The sequence below is a fragment of the Babylonia areolata genome, chromosome 1 (assembly GCF_041734735.1).
Source record: "Babylonia areolata isolate BAREFJ2019XMU chromosome 1, ASM4173473v1, whole genome shotgun sequence".
Lineage (NCBI taxonomy): Eukaryota > Metazoa > Mollusca > Gastropoda > Neogastropoda > Buccinidae > Babylonia > Babylonia areolata.
Window position 1 is genome coordinate 69,620,653 of NC_134876.1, and position 27,818 is coordinate 69,648,470.

General features: G+C 38.6%; 2 protein-coding genes across 5 annotated transcripts in view; one reads left to right on the forward strand and one right to left on the reverse strand.

Moving 5' to 3' along the window:
* Positions 1-2,517: 2,517 nt before the first annotated feature.
* On the forward strand, positions 2,518-20,001 carry LOC143286560 (uncharacterized). Of its 2 annotated transcripts, none has more exons than XM_076594176.1 (9): positions 2,518-2,616; positions 4,578-5,237; positions 6,550-6,676; positions 7,079-7,383; positions 10,427-10,492; positions 11,314-11,440; positions 12,136-12,254; positions 14,946-16,839; positions 17,688-20,001. In XM_076594176.1, the coding sequence occupies exons 2-9, from the start codon at positions 4,601-4,603 to the stop codon at positions 17,716-17,718; spliced, it is 3,306 nt and encodes a 1,101-aa protein (XP_076450291.1). In that variant the 5' UTR covers positions 2,518-2,616; positions 4,578-4,600; the 3' UTR covers positions 17,719-20,001. The 2 variants fall into 2 exon arrangements, with proteins under 2 accessions (XP_076450291.1, XP_076450298.1); XM_076594183.1 differs by having other exon boundaries at positions 2,529-2,608.
* The window catches only part of LOC143286575 (casein kinase I-like), a 28,355-nt gene continuing 18,729 nt past the window's right edge, over positions 18,193-27,818 (reverse strand). For all 3 annotated transcript variants that reach the window (XM_076594203.1, XM_076594212.1, XM_076594194.1), the window contains one exon: positions 18,193-27,492. In XM_076594203.1, the coding sequence (XP_076450318.1) occupies positions 27,266-27,492 (227 nt within the window). In that variant the 3' untranslated portion in view covers positions 18,193-27,265. The remainder of the gene's footprint in view (positions 27,493-27,818) is intronic.

Sequence of the window (27,818 nt, forward strand, 5' to 3'; positions counted from 1 at the left end):
TTTCCATACGTTTGCCTCCTGCAGACATCCCCTCGTGATAAATAAAGAGGTGGAAAATATTATTCGTATTGTCTTACATCCAGCCCAAATGTCTAGATGTTATCTCATGTGCGTGCCAGTGTGTGTACGCGCGCGTGGTGTGTGCGTGTGTGTAGGAGGAGGGGGTGGTTATGAACACACACACACACACACACACACACACACACACACCGAATTCTGCTTACCTGTGTATTCTCAAGAAAATCTGCCCTGCAAACAAGCGGTCTACAGACTTTTTTCGTCACTTGGGCCAAAATGACGTCTACTATATTATGACGTATTCGTAGACGATAACCTTTTAGAATCGACTCGAAACTCCCGAGATGAGTACGTGCGATAAAGAGAATACCTATCTGATGTTTTCCCCGTTTTTTGAGTCGGTGTGGGGAGGGAGGGGGGCGGAAGCGGGTTATCTTGTACGAAATCACCACACCAGACTTACCGTAAAATCGCAATCGATGGATCGAAACTCATGCAGTGTAAGTTATACAGGCATAAATCATCATGCACTGACAAAGCTAGAAAGTCGTGATGAAGGCAGGGAATCTTTTTAACTTTGATAGATCTGTATAATAATGAAATATCGATCAACTGAAGAGGACTGCTTTAGTTGGATTGGTTCAGTTTACCACCTGACAACTTTCAGTTTGACAAACACTCGTTTCAGATTGTGAAGTAAAGTGTGACTGATTTGCCGGACACACACACACACACACACAGATCGAGAGGGGGGCTAAAGGCTAGGATATATTGTCGCCCCCCCCCCCCCCCTCCCTATTTCCTGATTTCTTTTTTTTTTTTTTTTAATTTTCAGTGATAAAGGATGGCTTTAGTGGGCTTTGCTCACACAGGATGAGACCTGAGGAAATTCAGATTTCAACGAAATGTGAGTAAAAAAAAAAGTAAACTGCATAAATAATTGCAACATCTAAGACCTGGTTGTCAACTTGTTCCGTTAGTAAATGATTGCTTGTTATACCTTATCCAAACGGCAAAGAGAATACAAAAACAAAAGAAACAAGAGAGGCAAGGCCTTCGAGACTCACTTGTGATACACTTTTAAAAAAAAAAAAAAAAAAAAAAAAAAAAAAAAAAAATTCCAAGCTTTTTATGTATTGAGTATAATGCATTTACTGTTATATTTATATTTTTTATATTCTCAAAACTTGGCTCTTTGATCTGATATTCGACCCAACAAAAGATCTGTCGTTATTATCATTTTTTGTTCAAACAGGAACTTCTTTTGCTAAGCGTGGAAGTTTTTTTTATTGCAAACGTTTTGGTGCAGACAGTAAAACAAGGGAAATTACTCTGCTGGGGGACTTAGTTTGCTTTAAACTGATCTTTCTCATCTTAAACATTACATTTTAAAATTATACTCAATAAATAAAAAGCTTGGATTTTTTTTGAAAAGTGCATCACAAGTGAGTCTTGAAGGCCTTGCCTCTCTTGTTTCAAAATGTAATGTTTAAAATGAGAAAGATCAGTTTAAAGCAAATTAAGTCCCCTAGCATTAATTAGAGTAATTTCCCTTTTTTACTATCTGCACCAAAACGTTCGCAAAATAAATAAAACTTCCATGCTTAGCAAAAGAAGTTCCTGTTTGAACAAAAAATGATAATAATGACTGCTCTTGTTGTTGGGTCAGAATATGCAAGATGACTGGAAAGAACTGAATTTTTCCTATTTTTATGCCTAATTTGGTGTCGACTGACAAAGTATTTGCAGAGAAAATGTCAATGTTAAAGTTTACCACGGACACACAGACACACACACACACACACAGACAACCGAACACCGGGTTAAAACATAGACTCACTTTGTTTACACAAGTGAGTCAAAAATACTGATGGCATAAACTGACCTTTAATTTCGAAGTGAATGAAACAAAAACTGTGGCTACTCCACAAGTCTAATGCTAAACTACTGTCATAATTTACTGTCAGTTTTCTTTGAACAGTCAGTGAAGAATATATTGCATGAGTCATGTAGGCCTAATTTGGCATTGCACTCCAGTTCTGTTTCAAAATAACAAAGCATACAAGTGAAACATAAAACTCTTCCCAAATATGGAATTGAAATTGAAGCAGAACTTTTCCGGCAATTTATGTTAAAGCAATATGAATAAAACTGCTGCACGGGGGACATTATGAACGGCGAGAATCTGGGATACTGCACCGGTCGGGACTAAATTCCAGTTGGCCTGGCATGCGATACTCTGAAACGGTTCAGCACTTTTTTTTTTCTTTTTTCTTTTTTTTTGTTGTTGTTGTTGTTTTGTTGGGTTTTTTGTTTGTTGTTGTTGTTGTTTTGTTTTCTTTTTTTGTTCTTTTGGAGGGGAGGATGCTTTCCTCTAAGTCTTCCCATCGGTACTTCTATGCCAGAATTGGTTCCTGCCAACGTACAAGATACAGATTTGCATGCAAGACGAAAGAATTGTTGGCTGTGTTTTGTATAATAAGACGGCATTATTTTCCTACCGGAAATGATTATTTTCTCCGCCAGAGCGTGCTTCACTGATCGGCTACATTTGTGCTGCAACCACGCTGCAAGTTTTTCTATTTTCTTGGTAATCTGGTAAGGACAGGCGACGAGTGTGTTTCTTGTGACTGTATGCAGCATTCTTAAGTAATATAAACACTTAACTTCGTCTGACAAATAAATTTAGAGATTTGCGTGATTTATCTGTCGTTACCGGTTCTCACGGTCATACTCGTTCCGGTTTGCATTTTCTTTGCTCCTTTAGTTCCAAGAAATGAAATTACGCAGATTCACTGGTGGTTCTGTCGTGATTGATGCATGCTTCTTACTTTTTTGTTTCTGCGACCCTGAAAAACTATGAGTATAAGCTGCAAGATTATATTCAGTTATGGGTAATTTCATATATAATTTTAGTGTCCTCATTTGTGGGACCTACGCAAAGTTAAACTAGAATATTCGTGCGTTTTGCATTGCAGGTCTGGTGTTACTTAACTTTTACCAGCGAGTTGTGTGCCAATAGACTAGTAAAGTGTCGCCAACTTATCCACCCAATTTCTGATCCCTTCCCTTCGCTCTTGTACCTGTCGTTCCAAACTTTATGAAAATTAAGGCCGGCGCTTGGCATCGATCCTCGATCGATGTGCAGCGAAGTGCGCGACATCGGTCCCGAATAATGAACAAATGTAATGTTCAATTCTCGGTCAATGAAAGTCTATGCGGACTTTTCTTGATTTTCTTGAGTTTGCTTTCACTGCAGCCCTGCATGAACTTTTCACTATAAATAGTATAATGGCTGATAGAACCACATACAGAAAAGTCCAACCAGGAATAAGTCTCGATCCACAGATGGGTCACTTAACCCTCAACACCTCCTCCTGACTCCTCCCATCAAAATTACCAACGAACTCATATATGTCTTATTTACCGATGAACTCCCACCATAATTATCTTATGTAACGATTACTCATGTCGTACAATGACATTTTCATTGAGATCTCTGCGAACCACAGAGCTTTGTATTGATTGAGGATCCACGCCCAGCTTCATAGCAAAATTAATTATATGAGACCTACCTACTAACCTAGGTCCCTCTCCCTCCACCCAACTCCTATTATCATGTCATTGTCAATGGGCTTGTCATAGTCTCTGTAAGTGTAACCATCTGTTTGTGATATTGTTGTAAGGGGTATGCACGTTTGGTCTGTTTCTTGACTGCCTCCCAAAGATTTGGGATAAGCTAATGCAAAAGTTAAATATGATTTCTTTGATCTAATTCTAACCACTCACCTGTCTCGCCACATTGGCTTGTCTCTCCCCCTCCTACCCCCATGCCCTTATACTTTCCTCTCCCCACTCCTCTCTTGTGCTGTATGTATTCCCTGTCATTTTTTGTTTTAAGCATGAACATGTTGTAAAGTTAGGCAAATGCAAACTGAGACCACATCCCTTCACCCATCCTGTCTTCTGTTCCCCTGCCTCCCTCTCACACACACAGATAGGGTGGGTCATGGCACCTAAGTGTCAAGAACTAGAGAAAATTGATGCTATTACAATCCCACTTTACTCTCATTAGCACATAATGCATTTGCACACATTTCATAATTTGTTTTATTAATGGACTGAAAGCATAGGCTGATCACGACAAAGTAGTATACATATATCAAGAGTATTGTTCATTAATGATTGTAAATGTAACACCTAATATATAATTCACATTGAAATTAAGTTGAATTTATTCTGCTCATAGTATGAGGAGATAGTGTCTAATTTTAGGGCAGTTTCTACAGTGTTGCTTTTTCACTTGTAACGAATAGACCTATCAGTATATATATATATATATATATATATGAGATATAGAGTGACACATGAAGAAATTATTGGGGATGTTTTTTTGTTTTTATGAACAACAATGGAAGTGTAAAGGAATATTTGGAAAATATTATTTGAAATAATTCTTCACTGGAAAAGTAGATGGTGGCATTGACTTATAATAGAGAATTTAATGAGAATTATAATCATAGCATGTTTAAGTATCAATTTTTAAAATGAACATGCAGATAGCAAGACCAAAACAAGAACGATGCCTCCAAAACGAAGACGAGGAGCTGCCAAAGGAAAACAGAAACAAGACAAGCCAGAAAGTCTTGAGACTTCCAGAGAAGACATGGCAGGAGAGGAGGAAGAAGGAGAAACAGGTGACGACAGTCTTTTAGAAGACAAAACTGCAGGAGAAGAGAGTGTGTCAGAGCTTGAAATGTCAGTTGATGATAAAAACCTAGAGGAAAAATTATTGGAAACAACTGAAGAAGAAAACAAAGGATCTGTAAGCACGATGGAAGAAGAAGACAGTGGTTTAAAAGTAGAAGAAAATCAAAATGCAGAAGAAAGCAACAAAGAAGAAGAAAACAAAAAGATGGAAACTGGAGAAGAATTAGGAGACCAAAGGACAGAAGAAACCAGCAGAAATGCAGAAAGCATGAAAGAAGACAGTCAGAAAGATGAGGATGATAGCAAGAAAGAGGAGGACAAAGGGGCAAAAGCTGCAGAAGACACAACACAGAAAACAGACAGCAAGGTAGAAGATGATGCTGGACAGGAGAAGAAACCTGCACGTGTTGGACTGCTGGAGACTCCAGAATCCCGCCACCCAGAAACTGCAGAACCCCGTTCTGTCAAAATGGTGCCCCTTGCATCTTTTGAGGTGCAAGAAATGAGATGTGAGTATCCTCCTTTTTGTTTATCAGAAAATTAAAAGCGCTAGTGTATAGCTATTGCAATTTTTACTGTGTATTTCATAATTCTAGCTAAGAATGTAGATTATACATTGAATATTTTCACCTTTAGAAAAGCTTCCTTATGAACCCTGACTTCACCCCACCTGTTATAGATTTTAACCCTTTCAACACCAGAGGTGCAGAGCTAGTTGACTGTACAAACCAGCTGAGCAGCAGTACACTTCTGTCTAAACCAGCTGTGCAGGAGAGGGAAAACTGTCACCACCAACCCACTTCAACCTGCCATGACTTCGCTTTTACTCATTGAATTATCTTCATTCATAGCTCATTTTAAAGGGCAAAGAATGCAAATTATGATAAGCATGGTTATTTGTATGAACACATTGACTGAATTTTGAAAAAAAGTTGATGAAAATGGAAAAGAAATGTTCTTTTAAGTAGCTTTCACATATTCTTAGTTGTTTTAAACATAAAATACACTGTTTCAAGTGAAAAATGAAAACACAGACTGGGAAGTACAACTGGAAACATAGACATAACACACTGTAATAAAATGTGCACTGACCTATGTGCAGAGATGAGAACAACAACACACATGCATGCACACACACACACACACACACACACACACACACACACACACACACACACACACACACACACACACAATCAACAGCAATTCCATTAGGGAAACCACCACCACCACACATCTCATACTCAACTGGTCTGGCGAATTCTTCTCCTCTGTCACTGTCAGCAATCAGCACTCTAGCAAGCAAATTATCATCGAAATTCATCTTCAGTGCCTCCGTGGTGTTATAAACACCCTTTCATTTGTTTCGTGAAGTGCTGGCCATGCTTCGACTGGAGTAATTTGCTATATAGATTCGGAAATATTTGACAACGTGCGTCAGCTTGGAACTCAAACATAGAATAGATGTTCCAGAAACACATGGTGAACATTTCAAACTTGTGTGGTTTCATGAAGAACAAGCGAGGTTGGTAACTCTAGTGTACAGGTTGCCAATCAGCGCCAGAGGCGTGGAGCATATAGGGCACTGATCGGCATTAGAAGCATTCAATTAGGGAGTCACCGATCGGCGCCTGTACTGTCGAAAGGGTAAGTCAGAATAGTGAAAATTACTACTGAAACATTAATACCAGTGAAATTTTGTGTAATTCACAGGGATGGTGGTTGTGGATTTTCATTTTAAGTGTTTTTACATACTCACACTGACATATTAAAAGATCCAGATCCTAATTCATTGGGTTTTTTCTCCCATTTAAAAACTAGCTCGTTGGAAGTGGTCGATTCGCATCAGTCCAGTAAAACCAGAAGACATCCTGACAAGTAACCTGATGACGATGCCCAAAGTTCAGGATTCCTACTACTATATGCCACAGAATCGGGATGGCAATGGGTAAGTCTGATAATCTAATATCTTGACCTTGGAATGTAGGAACTGGAAAGAAAAAGATTGTAGTTTCTGTGAAATCTTGCCCAGTTTATTGGTAAGAAATTAAGAATATTGATTTTTTTTTTTTTAACACAAAAAAAACTAGGCGTTTTATTCTGGATTGTAAATGTTGGTAATTGAATTGATTAATACATAAGATGTATATACATATGAAAATAAAAAAGTTGAAAACTTGTTCTGCGTGTCAAGTATCCATGCAGTATGGCTTTCAGTAGTTTCATTGAACTTGACTCCACTTGTTTATTTATCTGTTTTGCTGGCAACATTTAAACAAATTAAATTATAATGTATTCATTGTTCCTGTGTCGGGACAGGTGCCTGTACCCTATGTTCTTTTGATTGCAGTCAGATGGAACTGTGTACTAAGACGACCAATGACACTATTCTGGCCATGATTCGAGTTCTCCGAACTCCTTTTGTCAGTGGTACAATCACTGTTGAGCTCACCAAGAGAGCTTTCATCAGGATGGGCAAAAAAGAAGCAGATGTTGAAATGACTACAGAAGAAGGGGAAAATGAAGAGAAGAAGAGAGAAGAAGAGAAAAAAGAAGAGGAGATTGAAGAACTAGACGAAGAACCAGCAGGAGGTGAGAGGAGTGGACTTGGTCCCAACGACGAACCTGTTACATGGGGAGAAGCCAAAGAAACAGGTCAGTACTTTGGTTTTGTTGCAAAGTTTCTTTAGTGTTACATGCATTTCACTAGGTTTGTCTAGTCAACAAAATTAATCACATTTTTACTAATTTCCGATTAATTCTTTTTCTTTCAGTTTTTACCAGACATTGCTCAAATGCAACAACTTTTTGATCCTACAGAGGCCCACAACATGCTGTGTACGCATGTGTCTCTGCCTCTGTCCCACATTCACACACCCTTTTAAAGAAACATCCGGAAGAATGCTTCTTCATGAACACTTATTATTTTGTTGCAGGCTCTGCCAAGCTTTGAATTATAACTTTCTCTTTAAAAATGCTATGCTGATTCAGCAAAATTGAGCAACAAATATAAAATGAAAAAAATAAAAAGATACTGGTATGGCAAAAGCAAAATGCATGAAGGGTATAATCGCCCTGAGGCATGTAATTCTCAGACGAGAGTTTTTCTTGGTTTGAGCTAATCAACATTTCAGTTTACATTTTTCTGTTCTGGAGAATACTGTCATTGAGACTGTTTCCTCTCATTGGTTCTGTCTTAATTCCCCTAGCTTCTTGTATGACGTGATAACTCATCACTGAAATATTGACTATTCCCTTGTTTGTATTAAGTTCATTGACAAAAACATTGGTAGCTTTAGTTTTGATAATCTTTTTAGATTCCTTTGATAGCTGGAACCCCATCTACGTCATGAGGTAGTCATTTATTTGAACGATTTGATTGGGTTACTAGCTATGTTTGGGCTCACTCATTGCACGCTCAGCAAAATGGCATCACCTGGATCAAGCGGAGCAATTGAGGTGCACCAAAATTACCAGAATGGCTTTCTTTAGCTGACGCTTAGAAAGAATTAAAGCATCAACTGGAATAAGAAGTGAAGACAGTGATGAACTTTAATAGGATGATTCAATAGAAAATGAAGGGAGCAATGAAGAGACTGTCAAAATCAATGAACAGTGAGTGACACTGCAGAGCAGACTCGGACCATATGGCTGACAGTGACACCACTGAAATAGCAGCAGTACACAGTTATGAGCAACATTCTTGGCACTGAGCCATCACAGGGGAGGTGTAAAGGTAGAAATGGGGTAAGGGGGTGGAGGCTGAGGGTGTGTGGCCTTACTGTGTTTAGGGGGATCAATGTAGGGCCAACAAATAACATTCAGCCTGTTATTGCTGACTTTATTGGTGGCCCTGAACTGAAAAAAGATCACACAACACAAACTGCTTTGACTTTTTACTCTTTTTGTGCTACTTGTAAAATATAATTCAAATCAGAAATTTGTAAGGAGGAAATTTCATCCAGTTAGTTTAGTATGCACAGCTGACACTCGAACAGGTATAGCAAATCCAGGTAGACAGAAAAAAGTGCTCCAGACTATCAGCATGAACAGATACAAATTATGTGTTTGAAATGAAACAGTTCTTGGATCTGACTTAACTGAAGGGCATGATGATTTTTTCAAGAAAACTAATTTGACTGAAAGGACTTGAAAGCCACATCACTAGTTAGAGTAGTCACAATTAATCATGTATATGTCTGTTTTGTTGTTGTTGTTTTTATATTGTGGTTGTTATAGTGTAATTTGTGTTACAGTTATTATAAATTGGTCCAGAAAATACTGTATTACTATGCAAATGACCAGGCTAATGTCCAAAGTCAACAAGTTCAAAATCTGACAAAAAACAAAACAAAACACTGATTTCAAAATACAAAATTGGAAAACAATATGTGTTTTGTTTTCTTTATTCATTCACCTTTCAGAAAATATATATTTTTATGGGTTGCCTGTAACAAAACACAGATTTTTTTTGTGAAAATACGTACCTGTTTTTTTATGGAAAAACCCTGGCAAGTAGAGTTAACTTAAATCTTATTTATTTCCCAGGCAGTGCAATGGTTAAAAGAAAAAGACAGCGATGAATTGGCATCAACAACAAATAAACAACACATTTTTAGTTTTACCATGACTAAAGCAAAGAACCTTGGTTTGTGGGTTCAGACACTGTCTCCAAATTATACCTGTCATTTTCCTTTGTGGGTTTCAGCATTGAGTGTTTGACAAACATTTGATATAGAGCTTTTGTTGTGAAATGTCCAAGCAGGAAAGCTGTCATCAAGTCAGAAAAGGGTCAAAGCATTGATAGATTGATCATAACAGTAGCAAAGGGTTAAAACATCGATAGATTCTGTCATAACAGTTGCCTGCACATATACAAGACAGGACTGTCTGGCTTAGTGACTGATGTGAAAACATTCAGACACTTACAGTTAAACAATTTTGGTTCGACAAAAACTGATAAAAAGCAAAAAGCATAATTTGGATTCTGATAAGAGTTCTGCATGGTTCATCTTTTTGCAGTATTTCTGTTGATATTTAAGATAGATAACTGACTTTTATTCAGTTTAGCAAGAAGACAGCACTGCTTTTAGACAAATCCAAATATAATTATATGTATATAAATATATATATATATATGTTAAACCACATGTTCAGGCAGACAGATGTCTGACCAACAGGATAACACAACAGGCTTAATCAGGCCTTGAGTTTTTGCATGCATTTATATATATATTAGTTATATACCTATCTGAGGCTGTTTCTTCAACAGTATTGTGCCAGAAGACAACAGTTACCTTGCCACGTGTTCTCTTTCAGTGTGCCAAGCTGCTATACATGGGGCAGTGATTTATTTTATCCAAATGACTAGAAGCTCAGTTTGATTTTCCAGTCAAGCTTGGTAGAAAGGGCGATACCAGGATCTGAACCTAGACCCTCACTGACACTAAATAGGCAGATGAGTATCTTTCTCATTCTGCCACCTTTCATTTTGCTTTACAATGAATTATATATGCTATAGCCCCAGTATAGGTTTAATTTTTAAATGATATTGTCTTCACTTCATGCACCACTTGGAATACATTAAGCTGGTTTCTGACAGGCCCTTTGGAATTGATTGGACATAGTTGAATTTGGCTGATTTAAGACGAAAAATGTTGCGCATCTTTTCTGATGCATAAGTGATTTTATCTTTCAGCGGCTTTTGTTGTCAACTTACACAGAATCCACAAAATCAATCTGAGAGTCTCACGGAAATTGAAAGGTAAATCTCTTTAATTGTGTGTTGTTGTTTTATTGTTTTTTGTTGTAGTTCTTTTTGTTTTTTAATGCAAGATTATGATGCAGTGTTTTCTGTCTTTTTCTGTTTTCTTTCCTTTTCTTTCTGTCTTTCCTTGTTCATCCCTTTGTAATAGTATTGCCAGTCACTTTGTGGCGTTTCTGAAATTTAGTAAAACATCAACATGTCATGAAAACTAGTGTTTTTATTATTGTACATGTTACTTGCTAGTTTGGGAATCACATTGCTTAAGAAGACTTCTGATAAAGATGAGAGTGATGTGCACATTGCTAAAGTTGTTTTTTTTATCAAGCCTCAGGGGTTTGTTATGAGAGCACACATAACAGAAGTATATTTTGTAAGCTGAAATTTGATTCTGACTTTGGGCTTTAAAAACAGACTCACCTTGGCTTAATCTGTAAAAGAAAATGTTTTTGATTGAAAGATTATTTCATGCCATGCACAGTGTTCATGACATTGAAGAGAGCTTTGAATAGAGCCAAATGGATTTTTAAGTAGAAATCAGTATCAGACCACTTAAAATGAAAGCTGATTTTCTCACTACCATGATCATGATGTATACATTGTTCACAGAAAACTGTCTTTTGCCGGTTTGGTCAGTGCAATGTACTGATGTGTTGTCAGATGTGTGTAAAGACCTCCAACAATGAGGTTTACTGTTCAAAACTGCCCACTGATTGCTCATCACAATGGCTGTGTGTATGGCCTGGACTGAAAGGTCCGGGCTCCGGCCAGCTGGTGGTTTAGCAATGGTTGGTTGTGAGCTGAGCACTGGTATGTTCCAGGCGATGTGATTCGAAGAAGTGTGTACGTGGGCTCTTTGCCCAAAAGTACCACTGAAGAGATCTTGAAGGTCGTGTTCCCCATTGCCAACAGTATTATCATGAAACCCGCTGATGATCCAAACATGCGGTGAGTATTGGCTGTTTGGCCAGAGGACTGACCTTCACAGGCTCTGTCTTCGACTTAGTGGCTATTTGTGAATGATGTGTTATTCTCCTGTATGCCTGCATTAAAGGGGGGAACCATAACATTCGTTTGTGGTATTATGGGATGCCAGAGGAAAAGCTCATACAAATACTGCTGTTTCCGCCTTCTTTCCATTGTTTTCTGATCAAATACACCTTGAGTGTGTGTTTGTGCATGTGTCATTTCCATTGTTTTCTGATCAAATGCACCTTGTGTGTGTGTTTGTGTCAAGTCAGCTGGTAATTGCTCATGGTGAAATTGCAAACTTAGGTCAGATGCATAATACTAATAGTTGTACAAATATATGTAGAGAGACTCAGATAGAGAGGGGGGGTGGTAAGGTTCCTCAAAGCCAGAAGCAGAGGAACCAGACTTATTCCAGTACTTACTACTCGGATATTTCTCTCCTAAAGTATATAAATGTTCAGTCGTTCTGTTTGTCCATCTGCACTATGACCTTTACTGTCACTCGGTCTGCAGACATTGTTGGGCTTTGGATCAGCTGGCTGTGTGGTTACACAGGATGTAGATAGTGACCTAGACTTGTTTTTTATCTGATCTCTGCTGCTGTCTCAGTCTTTCTTTCTCACATGTATTTTATTGCGCTTTTTTTTTTTTCTCTCTCTCTCTTTTTTCAGGCACTCATTCCTAGAAACCTCCAATCATGCTAACGCTGTCGGATTTGTGGCATCCTATCTTGGACTGAAAGTTAATGGCCAGGAGGTGAAGCTGTCTGTCAGGGCACCAGAGCTAAATAGTAAGTATCCCTTTGGTTTTTCCACAGTTCTGTTCATCACATTAAAGATATACATTGGGTAGGTGGTTTTCCTGAAAAGAAAAGCAGCATTAAAGAAGTCTTGTCAACCTGGACTTAGTAAAATGTTCACAGTTTGGAGTCAGGGTTCCCTGTATTTATGCATTGAAGAGTGCTTTTCCATTTTTGCAATGTAAATGTTGCCCAGGTACATTATATTTTATTATTTTTTTAATGTCCTGCATCTATTTTGATTTTTCCTTCATCAGAGTTTGGTACAATGAACATAAAGACTCTGAATAGTTTAATGAGTCTGGATTATAAAGATATTATTCATGTGAGCATTCATCAGTTGGAAGACCCCTTTTTCCTCAGTAGTGATTAATAACTGCACTTGGGACATGTGTGTCAAGAGGGTTTGCCTCACATGCCAAAAAGGCGGACACTTCAAGTGAAGATAGTGGTCCCAGACAGCAGATTTACACAACTTTGCTAGCTGTGCTGATGTTAATAATAATAATAATAATGGTATTTATATAGCGCTGAATCTTGTGCAGAGACAAACCAAAGCGCTTTCACACCCGTCATTCACACGCATGCATAACTCTAAAACTGTAGAAACTAAAGACAGGAAGGGCAGACAAGGGGGGCTGTTTTGGGAAGAGGTGGGTTTTAAGGCCAGACTTGAAATAGCTGAGAGTGGAGACTTGGCGAAGCGAAAGAGGAAGTTCATTCCAATCGCAAGGTCCAAAGACAGATGGAGAAAGGCGGCCAACAGTCGAGTGTTTGAATCTGGGTATGCGTAAACAAAGTGGATCCGAAGCCGATCGTAGTGAGTGAGATGGAGTGTAGAGGTGAAGGAAGGGGCAGTTTTGTGAATACATTTATAACATAGAGTGCTGATCTTGTACTTTATTCGGTGTGAGACAGGGAGCCAGTGGAGATGTTGCAAAAGAGGAGTGATGTGCTTAGATCTTTTCTTTCTGAGGACGAGTCAGGCAGCAGAGTTTTGTATGCGCTGAAGGGACTTAATGGATGAAGCAGGCAAACCAGACAAAAGAGAGTTAAGTAGTCAAGGCGAGAGAGAATGAGAGAAACGACAAGTCTAGATGTTGTGTCAGTGGACAGATATTTCCGGATGGCACTGATGCGCCGCAGTTGACAGTAGCAGGACTGACATGTCTGACTGGTAAGTTTTTGCATGGACAGTGTATTGTCAAGGACAACACCGAGGTTCCTGACTAACGTGGAAAGAGGGATGGATGTACTGCCAAGTTTGATTGTGTCAATGAATGTTTATGTATAATGACAGATGGATCTGTCTTATGATACATTTGAACTGGAAGGTGATGGCAAGGACAGTGACAAAACAGACATCTGACTCTTTCTCAGTCAGTCTGTCCAATCAGACATCAGTTCTGTGTGAGTGACCAGTACTGACAGTGATGGCGCAGAACATTCACCAAATTTTAGAAGAGGTTGAGGAAGAGATAGAGGAGTGGTAGAGACGATAGGTCGAAGGCCAGGCATAAGGTTCATTAGGGGCGCGTGGCACCTACCTGTCACTCAACTGTTTTTTCAGTGTTCAACTGCCTGGAATGGCAACAGCCAATAATCCACAATTTTCTAGAATACCAGGGTAGACAGATGATAGACAGGAATCACATGTTTTTACGCTTTTTGTAACAGATCAGTTGACCGATTTATTTATCTATGAGGCAAACCGAATGCACATCACTCTTGTCGGATCAGTCACAACCAGGAGGAAGGGAATATCATCAAAGCACTCTTCCCCCTCAAAAGGAGGACACTCTTAGGCATAAGAAAAACTTGATGGCTCACTCTCTGAGAACGTTATTGACTTTTTATCTTGAATGAAACCCACGTTGTTGTTGCTGGGTTATTCACTTGCATGACTACAAATGTTGTGATTGTAATTATAAACTTATTGGCCGTTTTATTTTCTTTTACAGGTGTAATCAGACAATAAGCTTGTTATTTCCAGCTGTATTTTGTTTGTTTTGTTTCTGGGTCTCATTCTGTGGAGATGGAAATCAACTTTTTTTTTTTTAATGGATAAAAATTAGCATCTTCACTTTGAATTGCCTGAACAGTTATTTAGATTCAAACTAATTGGGGGGAAAGCCTGGGTTTAGAATCCTCATTCATTTTACTTTCTAAAAACGTTTACTTTCATTCTATATCTCCTATAATTTTTGTGCTATAATCTTTTTTTGTTTGAATTTATTACCCCTGAATTCTCAAATTTCCCTGGCAATGGGAGATCGCTTTTTTGCAAATTCCCTAGCACTGAACTGGTTTAATTCAGGGAGTGCACCTGATGTACTGTGTTACTCTACAGGCACAAAATTACTGTGTTCAGCAAGATTTAAATTTAACAGAAGGGAAGCAATATGCACAGAATGTGAGAACATGAAAAGAAAAGGTATGCAAATGACCAAAAAGAAAAAAGACATTTATGTTCAAATTTGATTCTCTTTCCTGTCCCATCTCTTTTTGATTGATGTGAAGTTTAAGTTGTCAGCAAAACAAGCTGACACATGGGAAGGAAAATAGTGATGCTGCACTTGTTTTCTTTCTTCTTTTATTACAATGCAGTAATTCTTTGTAGGAATCACAAGATGTTCAGATGAATCATGATAAATTACATTGATTTTGTTTCTACCTATGCAGTGTTAAAGAATGTACCCCCGGAAGGGAAAAAGCAAGTGAAGAAGGAAGAGGATGAAACTGAAGAAGAAAAAAACAAAGGAGATGACAAAATGGACAAGAAAGAGGAAGAAGAAACAGAGGGAGTGGAAATGAAATCAGTTCAAGAAAATGGTGAAGAGAAAGATGAAAAAACAGAAGACACTGAGAAAGCTGAGGGAGACAATGTTGAAAAGAAAGAAGAATCTGAGAAAACTAAGGAAGACAACATTGAAAAGAAAGAAGAGTCTGAGAAAAAAGAGGGAGGAAAAGTGGAAGGCAAAAAAATGTTTAGGGAGTTTACTGAGGAGGAAAAACAACAAAGAGCTGAGCTGAACCGACAAAAGAAGAAACGAAAGCGTGAGTTCATGGAAGAGATGGCGCGAGAATGGTCAACCAAAAGATCCAGACACGACCATGATATGCCAGGTCCACCATTCAGCATGGGTCCCAGATTTCCTTTTGGTCCTCCTGCAGGAAGGGGGGGTATGTTCCCTCCAATGGGACCTATGGCACCACCCCTGTTTCAAGTCCAGGACAAGGTTGCTAGCCTGCTGCGTCTGCAGAACCAGCTGGAGAAGACCATCAGCACCCAAATGGAGTTCATTCAGCAGTCTGAAGCAGCAGCCAGACAGCAGGCAGAGATGAGGATGAGAGAGATGGCCATGATGAGTCAGGACTTTGTGGGCATGGGAAAAGGAAACTCGCCAAGAGGGAGAGGGGGCTTTCATGGAATGTCAAGAGGGGGTGGATCCACACCTCCGGGGGGTAAATTTTCTGGTATTGTGGGCCGAAGTTTTGGTGGTTCAGGCAACAAAGGTGGCAAACAGCGTGATTTCCATCGTAGCCCCTCAAACAGTGAGAGCTTCGATTCTCAGTCACAAGGAGGTGGATTTGCCAAACGCTTCCGCAAAGAAAGTGATTCCCGATATGAGCCAGTGGGAAGCTTTGGGGATTCTAAAGGAGGCAACAGTTTCCAAGGAGGTAATCAGGGAAACACTTATCGGGCACAGAAGAAGTTTGGTCAGGGGGGCAAAGCTTTTGGGAACAATAATGCCAACACATCTTTCGGGAGTGGCGGGTTTGGAGGAGATGATTCCAGCATGGGAAATCAGTTTGGTAACAGCAGTTTGGGTCGTGGAGGCAACTTTGGAGGGGGCAAAAACAAATTTGGAAGGGGTGGCAAGTTTGGAGGTGGGGGGAATCAGATAGGAGGTGGCAATTTTGGAAATGAAACAGAGGATACTGGATTCGGAGGAAATCAGATAGGGGGTAGCAGTTATGGTGGAAATGAAATGGGAAGTGGCAGTTTTGGAGGTGGAAACCAGATGGGCGGTGGAAAGTTCAAAGGTGGTGGAAACCAGAGAGGTGCTGGAAAGTTTGGCAACAACAAAAAGTTTGGGGGCAGAGGTGGAAAATTTGGAGGCAGTGGAAACCAGATGGGAGGGGGAAATAATTTTGGAGGCAGTGGAAACAAGTTTTCACCAAGTGGGAATAAGGCAGGAGGTGCAGGGAATTATGGTGGCAGTGCGAATCAGGCAGGGAACGTAAGCAGCTTTGGAGGAGGAGCAATGAATACTGCAACCAGTAACTATGGAGGAACCAATGCTTATGGAGGGAACACCACTTTCTGGGGAGCAAGCAGCAGCACCACCAACACCAGCACCACTCCCCAGAACTATAGTGGAGGCAACTTTGGCAGCAGCAATTATGGGTCTGATATGACTACGGGCACTTACTCTGGCACCAACACCAGTGGAAATTTTGGAAGTTACGGCTCTGGCAGCATGATGGGAACAGGCCTGGGCACTGGCACCACCAGCTTTGGGGCTACTGCCAACTACAACACTGCTGGACAGCAGCAGACCTGGAATTATGGGTAAGAGTTAAAGATTTCATTTCATACAAACACTTCACTAAAAAGACTAGGAAATTTTCTCTCTTCCACTGTTATTTTTCTCTTTTTTCCTTTTCTCCTTGTAGTTCTCTCTCCTCTTCATCTTCCTTTCCTTTTTTTTCCTGGTTCAGTCATCTGTATTATCACCCCAGATTTCTTTGCCTTTTGGGTCCACTTCTTTTCTTCTTCAAGTTGGTGACTTCATTTGAATTTGTGTGATCTTGCTTGAAAGCTCACTTATTTATTATTAGTGTGTGGTTCAGCAAAGTGTTGAATTGGTTTTTCTCTTCTTGTGTTAGGCAGAAAACAGGTTTTCCCTTAAGGTTTTGTAATTTATTTATTATTAGCCCTGATTTATATCCATCATCATCTTGGGCTTTTATTAGTTTTGAGCAATAAGTGTTTGTCTCTTCGTCTAGTAACATAAGATACGAAAACAGATGATAGAGAGGAAATTCATTCTTGTCCAAGTTTTCTGTAGAAAATATTGAACAACTCAACAAGTTATGTATATTATATTTGAATTATAATATGAGCATACATATCCTGGTTCCTGACTGCTAAATACAAGAAAAGAAATTAGCTCTATCTCGGAACCTTTGTACAGTTTCCAACTGCATGAAACTGGTCAGTGAAAATTTTCAAGATTGTTTTTTGTTTGTTTTTTTTGGTTTTTTGTGTTTTTTTTCCCTGTCCCCAGGATAATTTAAATTATCTGTGATATTTCTAACCCTATTGACCTACCCATATACTTAAAAGTTCCTGCATTTAGTTAGCATAATGAGAGCTCTTTTATCACTTACGTTTTGCTTTGATGATCATTGTTTCAGTCAAAACCAGACAGGACGACAGCAGTGGTAACAGCATAGTTTGTGGTATGCAGACAGGATTCCCTTTGCTATGTGAGGAACAGATTCTGGACTTACTGTTGTGTCCCCGATCAAAGAATTATTGGTTAACCTGAGAGTGAAGAACTTTGCGTATGTGTGAGCATGAAAGAACATCGAGTGACTTACTATTTTATCTGGACTTTTTATGTGTGTGTAGATTAATCAGGTTTAAGTTGATCTTTTAAAGTCTTGAGGCATTTGAGTTCTCCCCTTTGTTGTAGCAATCTGATAAAAGTTATCAACAGAACATTTAGTAAGATTACTAAACTGTACTGGTTATTTTGTTTGAGTTTGTGGTCTGTGCTGAAGAAATATATATATTATTAGAAATGTGATAAGAAAATAGTGATTTGGGTTTTGAATACAAATAGTATGATCAGTAGTGAGAAATGTTTTTTGTTATTGTTGAGGTTTTTTTTGTGGTTGTTTTTTGGGTGTGTGTGTGTGTGTGTGTTTTTTTGTGGGTTTTTTTGTTGTTGTTGTTGTTTTTTAAAATATATTTGTTTCTGTTTTTGGTTAAGGTAAGCCTTTTCTTTTCTTCATTTTTAGAGCTCACAACAATCTCATTCACACTCATATTAGGTAATGCATACTTGTAAAAAGAATGTTTTCATAATTGTGTAATGATATGTTGCTCTCTTTTTTTTCTTTGTTGTCTCATTTATGATTCACTTGAAGATGTATTGATGTAATGAAACTAATTCTGTGGATGTAGTGATCGTGTGATCTGTATTTCTGAAGTTTGGAGGAAAGGAGGGGGGGTTCGTACTCAGATATTTGAAGAATGAACAATGTATTGTGTGGTGCCAGAGCTTCTGGATATGCCACAGGTCTTTTTAAACCTCCATATAACATCATTGCTGGGTTGGTGGAATTATGTTTGGGTGTTTGCTACTTTTTAAATTCATTCATTAGATTGATGCAGTTTTAAGACAGTATGGTGTAATATCCTGATTCTGCGGTCAATCTGTTCATTATGTATTAGCATCAGAATAATATGGTTGAATTAAGAATTCAGCCATGCAGCCAGCAAATCTGCTAAGTCTGTCATAGTACAAATTACTGCAACAGACTCTGCAGTTGATTTCTAGAATGATTTCTTTTCTGGAATAAATTTGTTCCATCTCCTACCCACATGCTTGTCTGTAATGAAGCACAGTCCAGTTTTGCAGTTTCATCATGCTGGTTTCAACCAGAGAGCAACTTCCAGTTGTGTCTGCATTCCTCTAGGAGTAAAGAAACTTAAAGAGTGATGTACTGCATTCAGAGAAGCTAGGAATTGTTGTGATCATTGTTGTAAGAGTTGTAAGCGGTTTTTGTTGTTTTTTTTCCGTAAAGTCATTGTTTTTGTCTTTCCTCAAGGTACAGTCTTGTTTAGCTGTTCGTTGGAATTGTTGTGACTATACATTTAGTTTGCACAGACAAACATGATGAACATGAAATGTTCATCTCGTACAGTGAAATTTGAATGAATGGAAGTATGCGGTAGCGATGGAGGGGAGGATTCTGGCGAAGGTGGAGGAGAGAAAAAGTTGGAGTTCATTTTCAGAAAGTTTTAAATGTGGATAAATCTTTGTTTTGTTTCGTTGTCTTATCCTTCATTTGTCTCAGTTATGTGGATGATGATTTCTTGTGCACATACTTCTCTGATTTTATCGACACGTTTCATGCCGTCAGGAAAAGTTCAAGGCATTGAAGAGATGTTGGTGGGTCTTGAAAATTTGTGAATTAAGTAGTCGTTAAAGTTTGTGAATTTTGACAAATCAGTAAATTCAAGAAAGTTGTCAGTTCAAGTGTTCGCCTGAGGCATATACAAAGTTGAATGCGGTCATTGTACTTTCGCTTTTCCTGCCAGAAGTTATCACCTTGTTTTGGCCCTATAAGAAAGATTAACTTTGCAGCTATTATAATATTCTAATATAAATTAAGAATTTTGAAGACGGCATGCAACTTTAGTGGAAGAAGATGGTTGCAAGTCTTGTGGACAAAATTAAAGTTTGAGAATGTGAACATGAACATCTTGCATGAACCCTCGTCAGTAAATACTTTGAAGAATGAATGTTGAGGGACATGCTTTCATCAGATTGCACACAACTGTGAATGCTGTTTTACCATCCTAGTTCTTTGGTCTGAGCTGACCAGCAAACATTCACATGAGACTGGAGCAAAAAGCATATCTGTTATGTTTGTTGTTACGAATATGACAGACATTTACTCTGTATGTCTTTAAAATAAAATGTTCCAAAACATTGCAGATGAGACTGTGTGGTAATTTGAAGATAGGAAGACATTTGGATTTGGCAACCTCCTATGCCAGTATTTTTCTCACACTAACAGCCACACACATAGCAAGTTATTTGAGTCAAGAACCTGTGGCAGTGAACTATGCTTCCATATTTGAAAGCTGTCAGACCTTGAGGGATGCAGAACAAGTGCCCTCCATGGCTGTTCAGTTTATTCAATAGCTAGTGTCTAAATTTTGTGGAAGGGCTCTCAATATACACAGTAACTTTTAAAAACTTTCAGCCAATTTCAGTTAAAAAGTCATTAAGGGTTGGGGTTTTTGTTGTTTGGTGTTTTTTTGGTGTGTGTTTTTTTTTTAAAAGGAAATCATATGGCCCTGTTTGGGTGACTGGGCTTCAAACAAGAAAAAGAAAAGAAAGATGATGGAAATTTTGATTACACAAACCTTCATACAACTTGTGATGGAAATTTTTATCTCACAAAGCTTCATAGTTGTGCAAACAATAACATAAATCCATACATCATGCAAAGAATCCACTTTATTTCTTTTCACACCAGATCATTTCAGTGTGCGTTCACAATCGGTTTCATTCATCCATTCAAAACATACCATATAAATCAACTCATAAGACAAAGGATATATGATCAAGTTTTCTCATTCTATTTCTGGAACTCCAGAATGGCTTACAATCTACAAAGTGTGGCGGGTGTAAAAAATAAAAATGAAAGACTTCAACCACCATGTCTGACTCAACAGATCTTCATACACTTGGTTCAGTTCTTGACAGCCAATGTAACTAGCCCACACTGATCACTTCCTTAATTTTATAAGTATATGCAGGGAGGAGTGCATGGGGTTGTGATACATTTGAGCAAACATAAGTAATCATGGTTGGACCTGAAATACTATTTAGAATTACTACATCCCTGCTGGTTGGCCTATATAACCCGACTGCCAATGCACAACCATTTCCCCACCACAATATGCCTCGTCTCCTTACAGATTTTTCCTTAGTTTCAGCCATTCAAACTTTTTGTCTATTCATTCCTGCTCAATCTTTCAAGAACAAAAAATCTGCCAAAATATCCATCACACTCAGATGAAGTGAAGAAGAGATTGTCTCTTGCTAAGAACTTGAGCAATGGCTTTGAGTTCAGATATGAAAGGTGTGTATGTTGTACTTCTGGATTGGGGAGGCAGGGGGGTGTAAAAAAAAAACAACTCCATGCATAATTCTCCCTGTTGATTTTTGTACACATCACATTAGCCTCCTGTTTGTGGGCAAGTTTTAAGTTTTCTTCCCATTTCTTCAGTTAGAAAACTGTTTATTTTAAGTATCCATAACATCTCATGCTATAATATGTACATACTGCTCAATATTTTTGTTTTTTTAGGGCTCCTGTCCCCAGTTCCACCAAAACAAATCTGTTGTTCTTTAGTTCATAACACACTGATCCTCATCATCCAAGACAGAAAACCAAAAACCAAACACAGACTACACTTATCTATCCATACAATGCACGTAGTATGTGACGACACCTGAATAGCTGAACTACAAACATGTCAAGTCATTTTTCGTATTCAAAAACATTTCTTGCTTTACTGAGAACACTCAACAACTGACATTGGTTGCTTTAAAATCAAGATACAAAGCAAGAATTTTCTGCTAAAGTCAATCAGATGATAACTGAGAGAATTTGCGTGTTAGATTATGTAGAAGTTTCCTTTCCTTCACAAAGCTTTCTGTTCCTTGGTTTACAAGACGAAACAATAGACAAGAGTACATACTTATATGTGACTCCCACTAAATTCAACACCAGAAGAACAGAACAGACAAGGACAATTTTTGTTGTTTAAAATGGATGAATGGGACAACACATAGCAGAGGGAAATTCTGGATTCAGAACAGAGAATGATCTCTCATCTTGATTCTTCAACACAGGTCATGTTCTGGCCATAACTCATCGTCACACAGGTTCAGTTGTATCAAAACCCAAGCTTTACCACACTTTTAAGCTTATTACATTGTACCATGATGTGACCTTGATATTTGAAAACAATTTTTGCTCTAACCATGACTAAATACAGCTTTAGGATATTTACAAACTTGTTGTGACCATCACTTCTGACAAAGTGGCCTATCACATTGTCAAAAGTTGGAAAATTGGGTGCCTGATGCAAGCTCCATGTCAATCATTTTCATGGACAGACACCAAAAGGGACCACATTTGACCTTTCAACCTTGACGTGTCATGTCTTCACCATGTAGAAAAACTGCCTTTATCTACCATCCAATCACAATCCAACTTCTGACTACCACTTGCAGTTCCTGAGAATATGCTAAAGATGCTTATCATAGACTCATGCACACCAACCAAAACAGTGAGTACATGGACACATATTTACACAGTCAAAAATCAATAATAATGATAGAAATGAACCAACAATAACAAAAGGAAATTTTCAAAAACAAAGTAAAATGGTATATATCATATGCATTTAATTACTTCCACTGCACACCAGCTAATGCATATTGGAAGTCCCATACTGATCACGTTAATAAAACTGAACGCCTACAGGTATAAATTAAGAGTGTTCATTTAGCTTGTTCCCACCGGACTTGAGCCCCTACCCACAACATCCACACACAAATAAGGCCTCAAACTAACCAGATTTGTTTTTACAAACCAGTAAATGCAATCTTAAATAAATAAACCATAAACAGGGGCCTGGTGCAAACATTCTGATTGCCTTATGACTGGATACTGAGAGTTCAATTGCACCTGCCAGGGAGCCAACTGGTCAGTGAAGTATAATATTAATGATGCACAAGTTCACACAATATGCTATCGCTGTTGAAAGGTCTGCATGACATACTGCTATCATTATTATTAATATTAAATGACTGAAACCAGTTATTTTCCCTTCTACTGAAAAGCAAAACTCTGATTCAAAACTGATCATTTTTCAAAGGTCAAATGCACTGTTCATAAAGGTGACCTGTTCAGTGCTCTTGATTTGTTCAAAGGTTTAGGTAGTGATTTGTACTAAGTTTTGTTGTTTTTTTTGGGAAAAAACAAACTCATTAACCTTTCCCGAACGTCGCCTAAAATTTTGCGCGCCGTACATCGTGGGTGTGCAGAAACCCATGGTTTCTAAGAAGGAATGACCCCTCGCTGTATGTCGTGGGTGTGCAGGCACCCATGGTTTCTGTGTACGAACTAACCCTTCGCTGTACGTCGTGGGTGTGCAGGCACCCATGGTTTCTGTGTACGAACTAACCCTTCGCTGTACGTCGTGGGTGTGTAGGCACCCATGGTTTCACTGAAGAAATAAGACCTTGCCGTACGTCGTGGGTGCACAGTAACCCACACCTGTCCGTAAAGCAAATTTGACTTTTCTTCAGCAGACTTGCATGCGCAGTTTCCACTTGTGCGTGTAGGCTATTTACTCCAGTGCTTGACCAGGCGCATTGTGAATAAGTTTTGCCCGTGAGAAGAGAGTGTTGTTTTCTCTACTTTGAACAGATTAGGATAAGAATAAAATTTCTATATCAACTATCTTTCTTTTTTAGCCATAGTCGGGTTTTCTCTACTTTGAACAGATTAGGATAAGAATAAAATTTCTATATCAACTAGATTTTAGATCAATTGATTTTAGACTTACAAAAATATCCAGTTCTTAGAAAGGCACTTTAATTCCAACTAGATAAAAAGCTATCAATCAGTTGCTCCCGATCATTCTCTACAAGAAAAACAGTTCATTCAATATTGTTGAAGATATCTAGTGCAATAAATATTGTTTTCTGAAATTAGTTACAACTTTAGAGTAAAACTTACCGCAGACTTGAACCGGGATACGATCAACAAAAGACAAGGTCACTCTGATCTCTCTCTGTAGCGAGCCCAAGTGACGTCACGTGGACAACGCGTGGCGCGCAAGCTTTGCATGGGTGGCTCCACACCCACGACGTACGGCGTGCAAGGTTTATTCTTTGGGAGTATGGGTGTCGTCACACCCACGACGTACTGGGACATTAATTGATTAATAACTTCTTTGTTTATGTATAAAAGAAAATAATGTTCAGTGGATATGTAGTAAACTATATTATGGACAAAGTCATGAAATTATGTGGAAGCAGCTTCAATATTACTTGAGTTACAGAGCAAAAATACTTGTCTGGGTGATTTCACACCCACGACGTACGGGAAAGGTTAAAGAAATTACAGCAGGTATCTCTTAGAATAGTATAAATATTGAAATAAGACAACCAAAGCTGAAAGTGAAACACCTAAAAGCAACATCTTGAATGCATGTGTAAATCAAATCAAACTACTTTTTGCCACCACTTTGGTTTTCTTTCTTTTTTCTTTGGGGGGAGGGAGTGATAACTTTCTGATGTCTTTCTTATTTTGTTCTCAAAAGATATCTTGGGCAAATCTTAGATCCTAATTCATGTATACATTAACACAGGACAAATAAAAACTAGTAGTTGGACATGTGCAGAGAGCAATGAACAACAGCAAGACAAACGAAACACCTGATCCATATCAACCATGATTACAAGTATATGACTGAACATCACTGCACTGATTTAACTCATCCACTCAAAATGTTTATCGCTCAGCTGACCTCAAAGGCCACCTCAAGCTGAAAAGATATTTTAATAGTTATATACAAACAGTACATATGTACAAACAAACATACTATTTCATTCATTTCTATGTACAGTTTAAACAATTCTTTACATATCCATGATAAAGAGTTTTGAATGGCAATAAGACTCACCCACACACTGAAACCCACCTATACATAACATATTCTCAACAAGCATGACGAAACACATTCAAAGGTAAGATGATCAGCTGGCAGTGCAGTGGTGTTCAGCCTTGCACTTCATCAGTCACCAGTGTCATATTGTAGCAACAACAGACCCATCAGACATACAAATTACCATACAAGCCAAAGGCATGATGCACACACACATGCACACGATATCACGGAAAAGGTTCAGATGATTTAAAAAATCCATCAACCAGGGACAATCCAACTGGCACACGCCTGCACAAACCAGCCCTCTGTGCACTGTCTTACGCAAGCTGCAACTTCCTTTCACAGAAAAGGCAGTCAAATGTACAACTCCAAACTCACCACCTGAGCGAAAGAGGCTGTAATAGCTTGTACATTTTATAAAGCTAGAATGAATTCACCTTATGTGTTCGAAGACACACATACATGTCAAACAAATGCACTACTATTTACAAGTGTACACCCACATATGCTCAATCATGCCCTCATCAAACATATCCCTATATTATTCAAACATGTGTTCAATTAATCAGTTCAAACATCTATCTACTTATAGGCAAAGTACACACATCTATCTACCAAGTACACCAGAATCAAAATCTTTACACAAACTTCTCTGTTGAAACACAGTCTAGAAATCTCTGTTTGTCTTCACAAATTCATCTGAGGAAGGTTTCACAAATATTTGAGTAAATTCATAAACATATAAGATTATAACAACAGATTTTTCTGATTTGTGTTTTATGTAAGAAAAGAGGTTTTCAAATTTTCTTAATATATTAGTGATGAGTCAAGTCTGGTTGTGAGAAAATATGGACCATTCTGATTTGAAAATAAAATAACCTTTTAAACATTCAAAATGCTGACCACCACTAAACATCATTCCATCTTTCCAACTGAGAAGCTAGTTCACCATGTCACTATACTTCAAAAAATGTATCAAAAGTGTAAACATACTAAGTTTTGTTGCACATGTGGCCTACTGTGATTGCCTTATAATCTAAGAATTTAATCAAAATATTCAAAAGTCAAAACATATGTTCCACTAGGCTTTTTCACCTGTGTTGCAATGTTTCTTCATATTACACAAAACTATCTTGATCCAAAATGTAAAGAAAAATGGGAACCCTCCTCTCTCACCAAGCAGGGAAAGTTCTGATTCTTTAAAATGTGTACTGCCTCCCTACATTCAGCTGCATCAAAGTTAGTAAAATGCTCACAAGTACAAACAATTATAATTGAAAGTTAGTCAAATATGTAAACAGAAAAAGATAATGTTTTTTTTATATTGTTTATATTAATCCTTTTGCGTGTAAATATATCTTTCAGTTCAAAAGAACACCGAACAGTACAACAAAAACATACAGTTCTAAACTCCAGTTAATGGAAATCATGCTGTGTCACACAGCAGTACATAAATAACATACTGTAGAGAAGGGTGACTGGGATGAAATGAGAATGCCTGGTTCATGAGATCATTTTAAGTGTGGACAGGGCTAATGTAGTGTAACTGTACTTTCCAACACCAGACCAAATAACGCACATGTGGAAATGCATACCCACTGGCATTCAAAAACATACTTCTTCAGCCACTGTTTTTTTTTTATTCCCACCCGGTATGAAAATGTTTGTATTGCTACACTTTATAATTCAAATTACACATTTATCCTCTAAATGTGAGGCTATTTTCCTCAGAAAGTAACAGACACTTGCTTTGCGAACAGGATGCTACTTCCCTCAAGATCAAATTAAAATAGTTGTCATGCCTGTACAAGTTATTTAGACCCACTGATGAACCCACCTGCCCAGCAGTCATAATGAAACTCAGTTTGGTCCTTTTAGTCCTTAGAAATGAAGCCTTTCACACCAAAACTAGAGACCAGAGCAGAAATAGTTAACACACATGTATCCACATACCCCCATGTATACAAACATCTAGATCTATGAAAACAAGCTTGATTTCACTGCAAGGTTTGTGTCTGGTTTTCTTTCCTTCACTTGCACACACACGTCTCCACCTCAAAACTGGCACAACGCAAACCCATGTGAAAAGGTCAAGTTGAAAAAACAAAAACAAAAAAACCTGTACACATTCAGAATCTGTGCTCTTATGTGCACCTTTCACTTTCACATAAATGCACGCAAGCACACATACACACGCGAACAGACACACATAGAGCCCTATGCACACACACACACACTCGGCACGCGCGCACACACACAACTACAGTAAATCACAAACATGCAAGCTTTTCTTCAGGCCCAGATGAAAGTCCCCAAAGTTTTGACTGTTGGAAGAGAGGCTGGCCAGCCGGCCAGTTAAGGACTGGTCACAGCCACTGAATGTTGTGAAAAGTAAATGAAGCGGTGGAACGCACATGGGCTGTGGTGGAGACACCCTCCTGGCCAGTTACCCAGAGATCACCAGGGACACACCTTGCTTGGCACTTTGGAAGCGGCTCAATCATTTCCGTACATGTTTGGAGGAGCCAGCACGCGCACTGTCCTCTTTGGAGGCACTTCCCCGCCGCAAACCAGAGTTCACTTGGCTCACTACCGGGGCCTGCTGCATGGGGGCCACCGACACACGAGTCATTTCTCGCTGCATCTCTGTGGTCGTGGGCATGCCCCGGTGAAGGCGCGTGCTTGTCCGCCGCTCCCGCTCTCTGGATATTGGTCGCGGGGAGGCTGCTGCACACGGATGTTATCATACACATTAGAGCAAGTCCAATTTTAACAAGAAAAAACAAACATCAAGATTGCAAAATCCTGTAATGAAGAAAGAATTTTTAAGCCAGTCACCTTTAATAACACTGTATGTATCAACATAGCAAAAATTATATATTAGAACTGACCACCATCTGATACCGGGGCATGGGGGAATTCTAGCTTCACTGCTTTTTTACAAGTTACATCTGTAACTGGGAATCCATTCATCAAGTTGATCATGCTTCAGTTTTGGTTGCTGAATCCTCAGAGGACATAAAGCAGTCTTTCATGTCTGTTTCTCTCCCTCT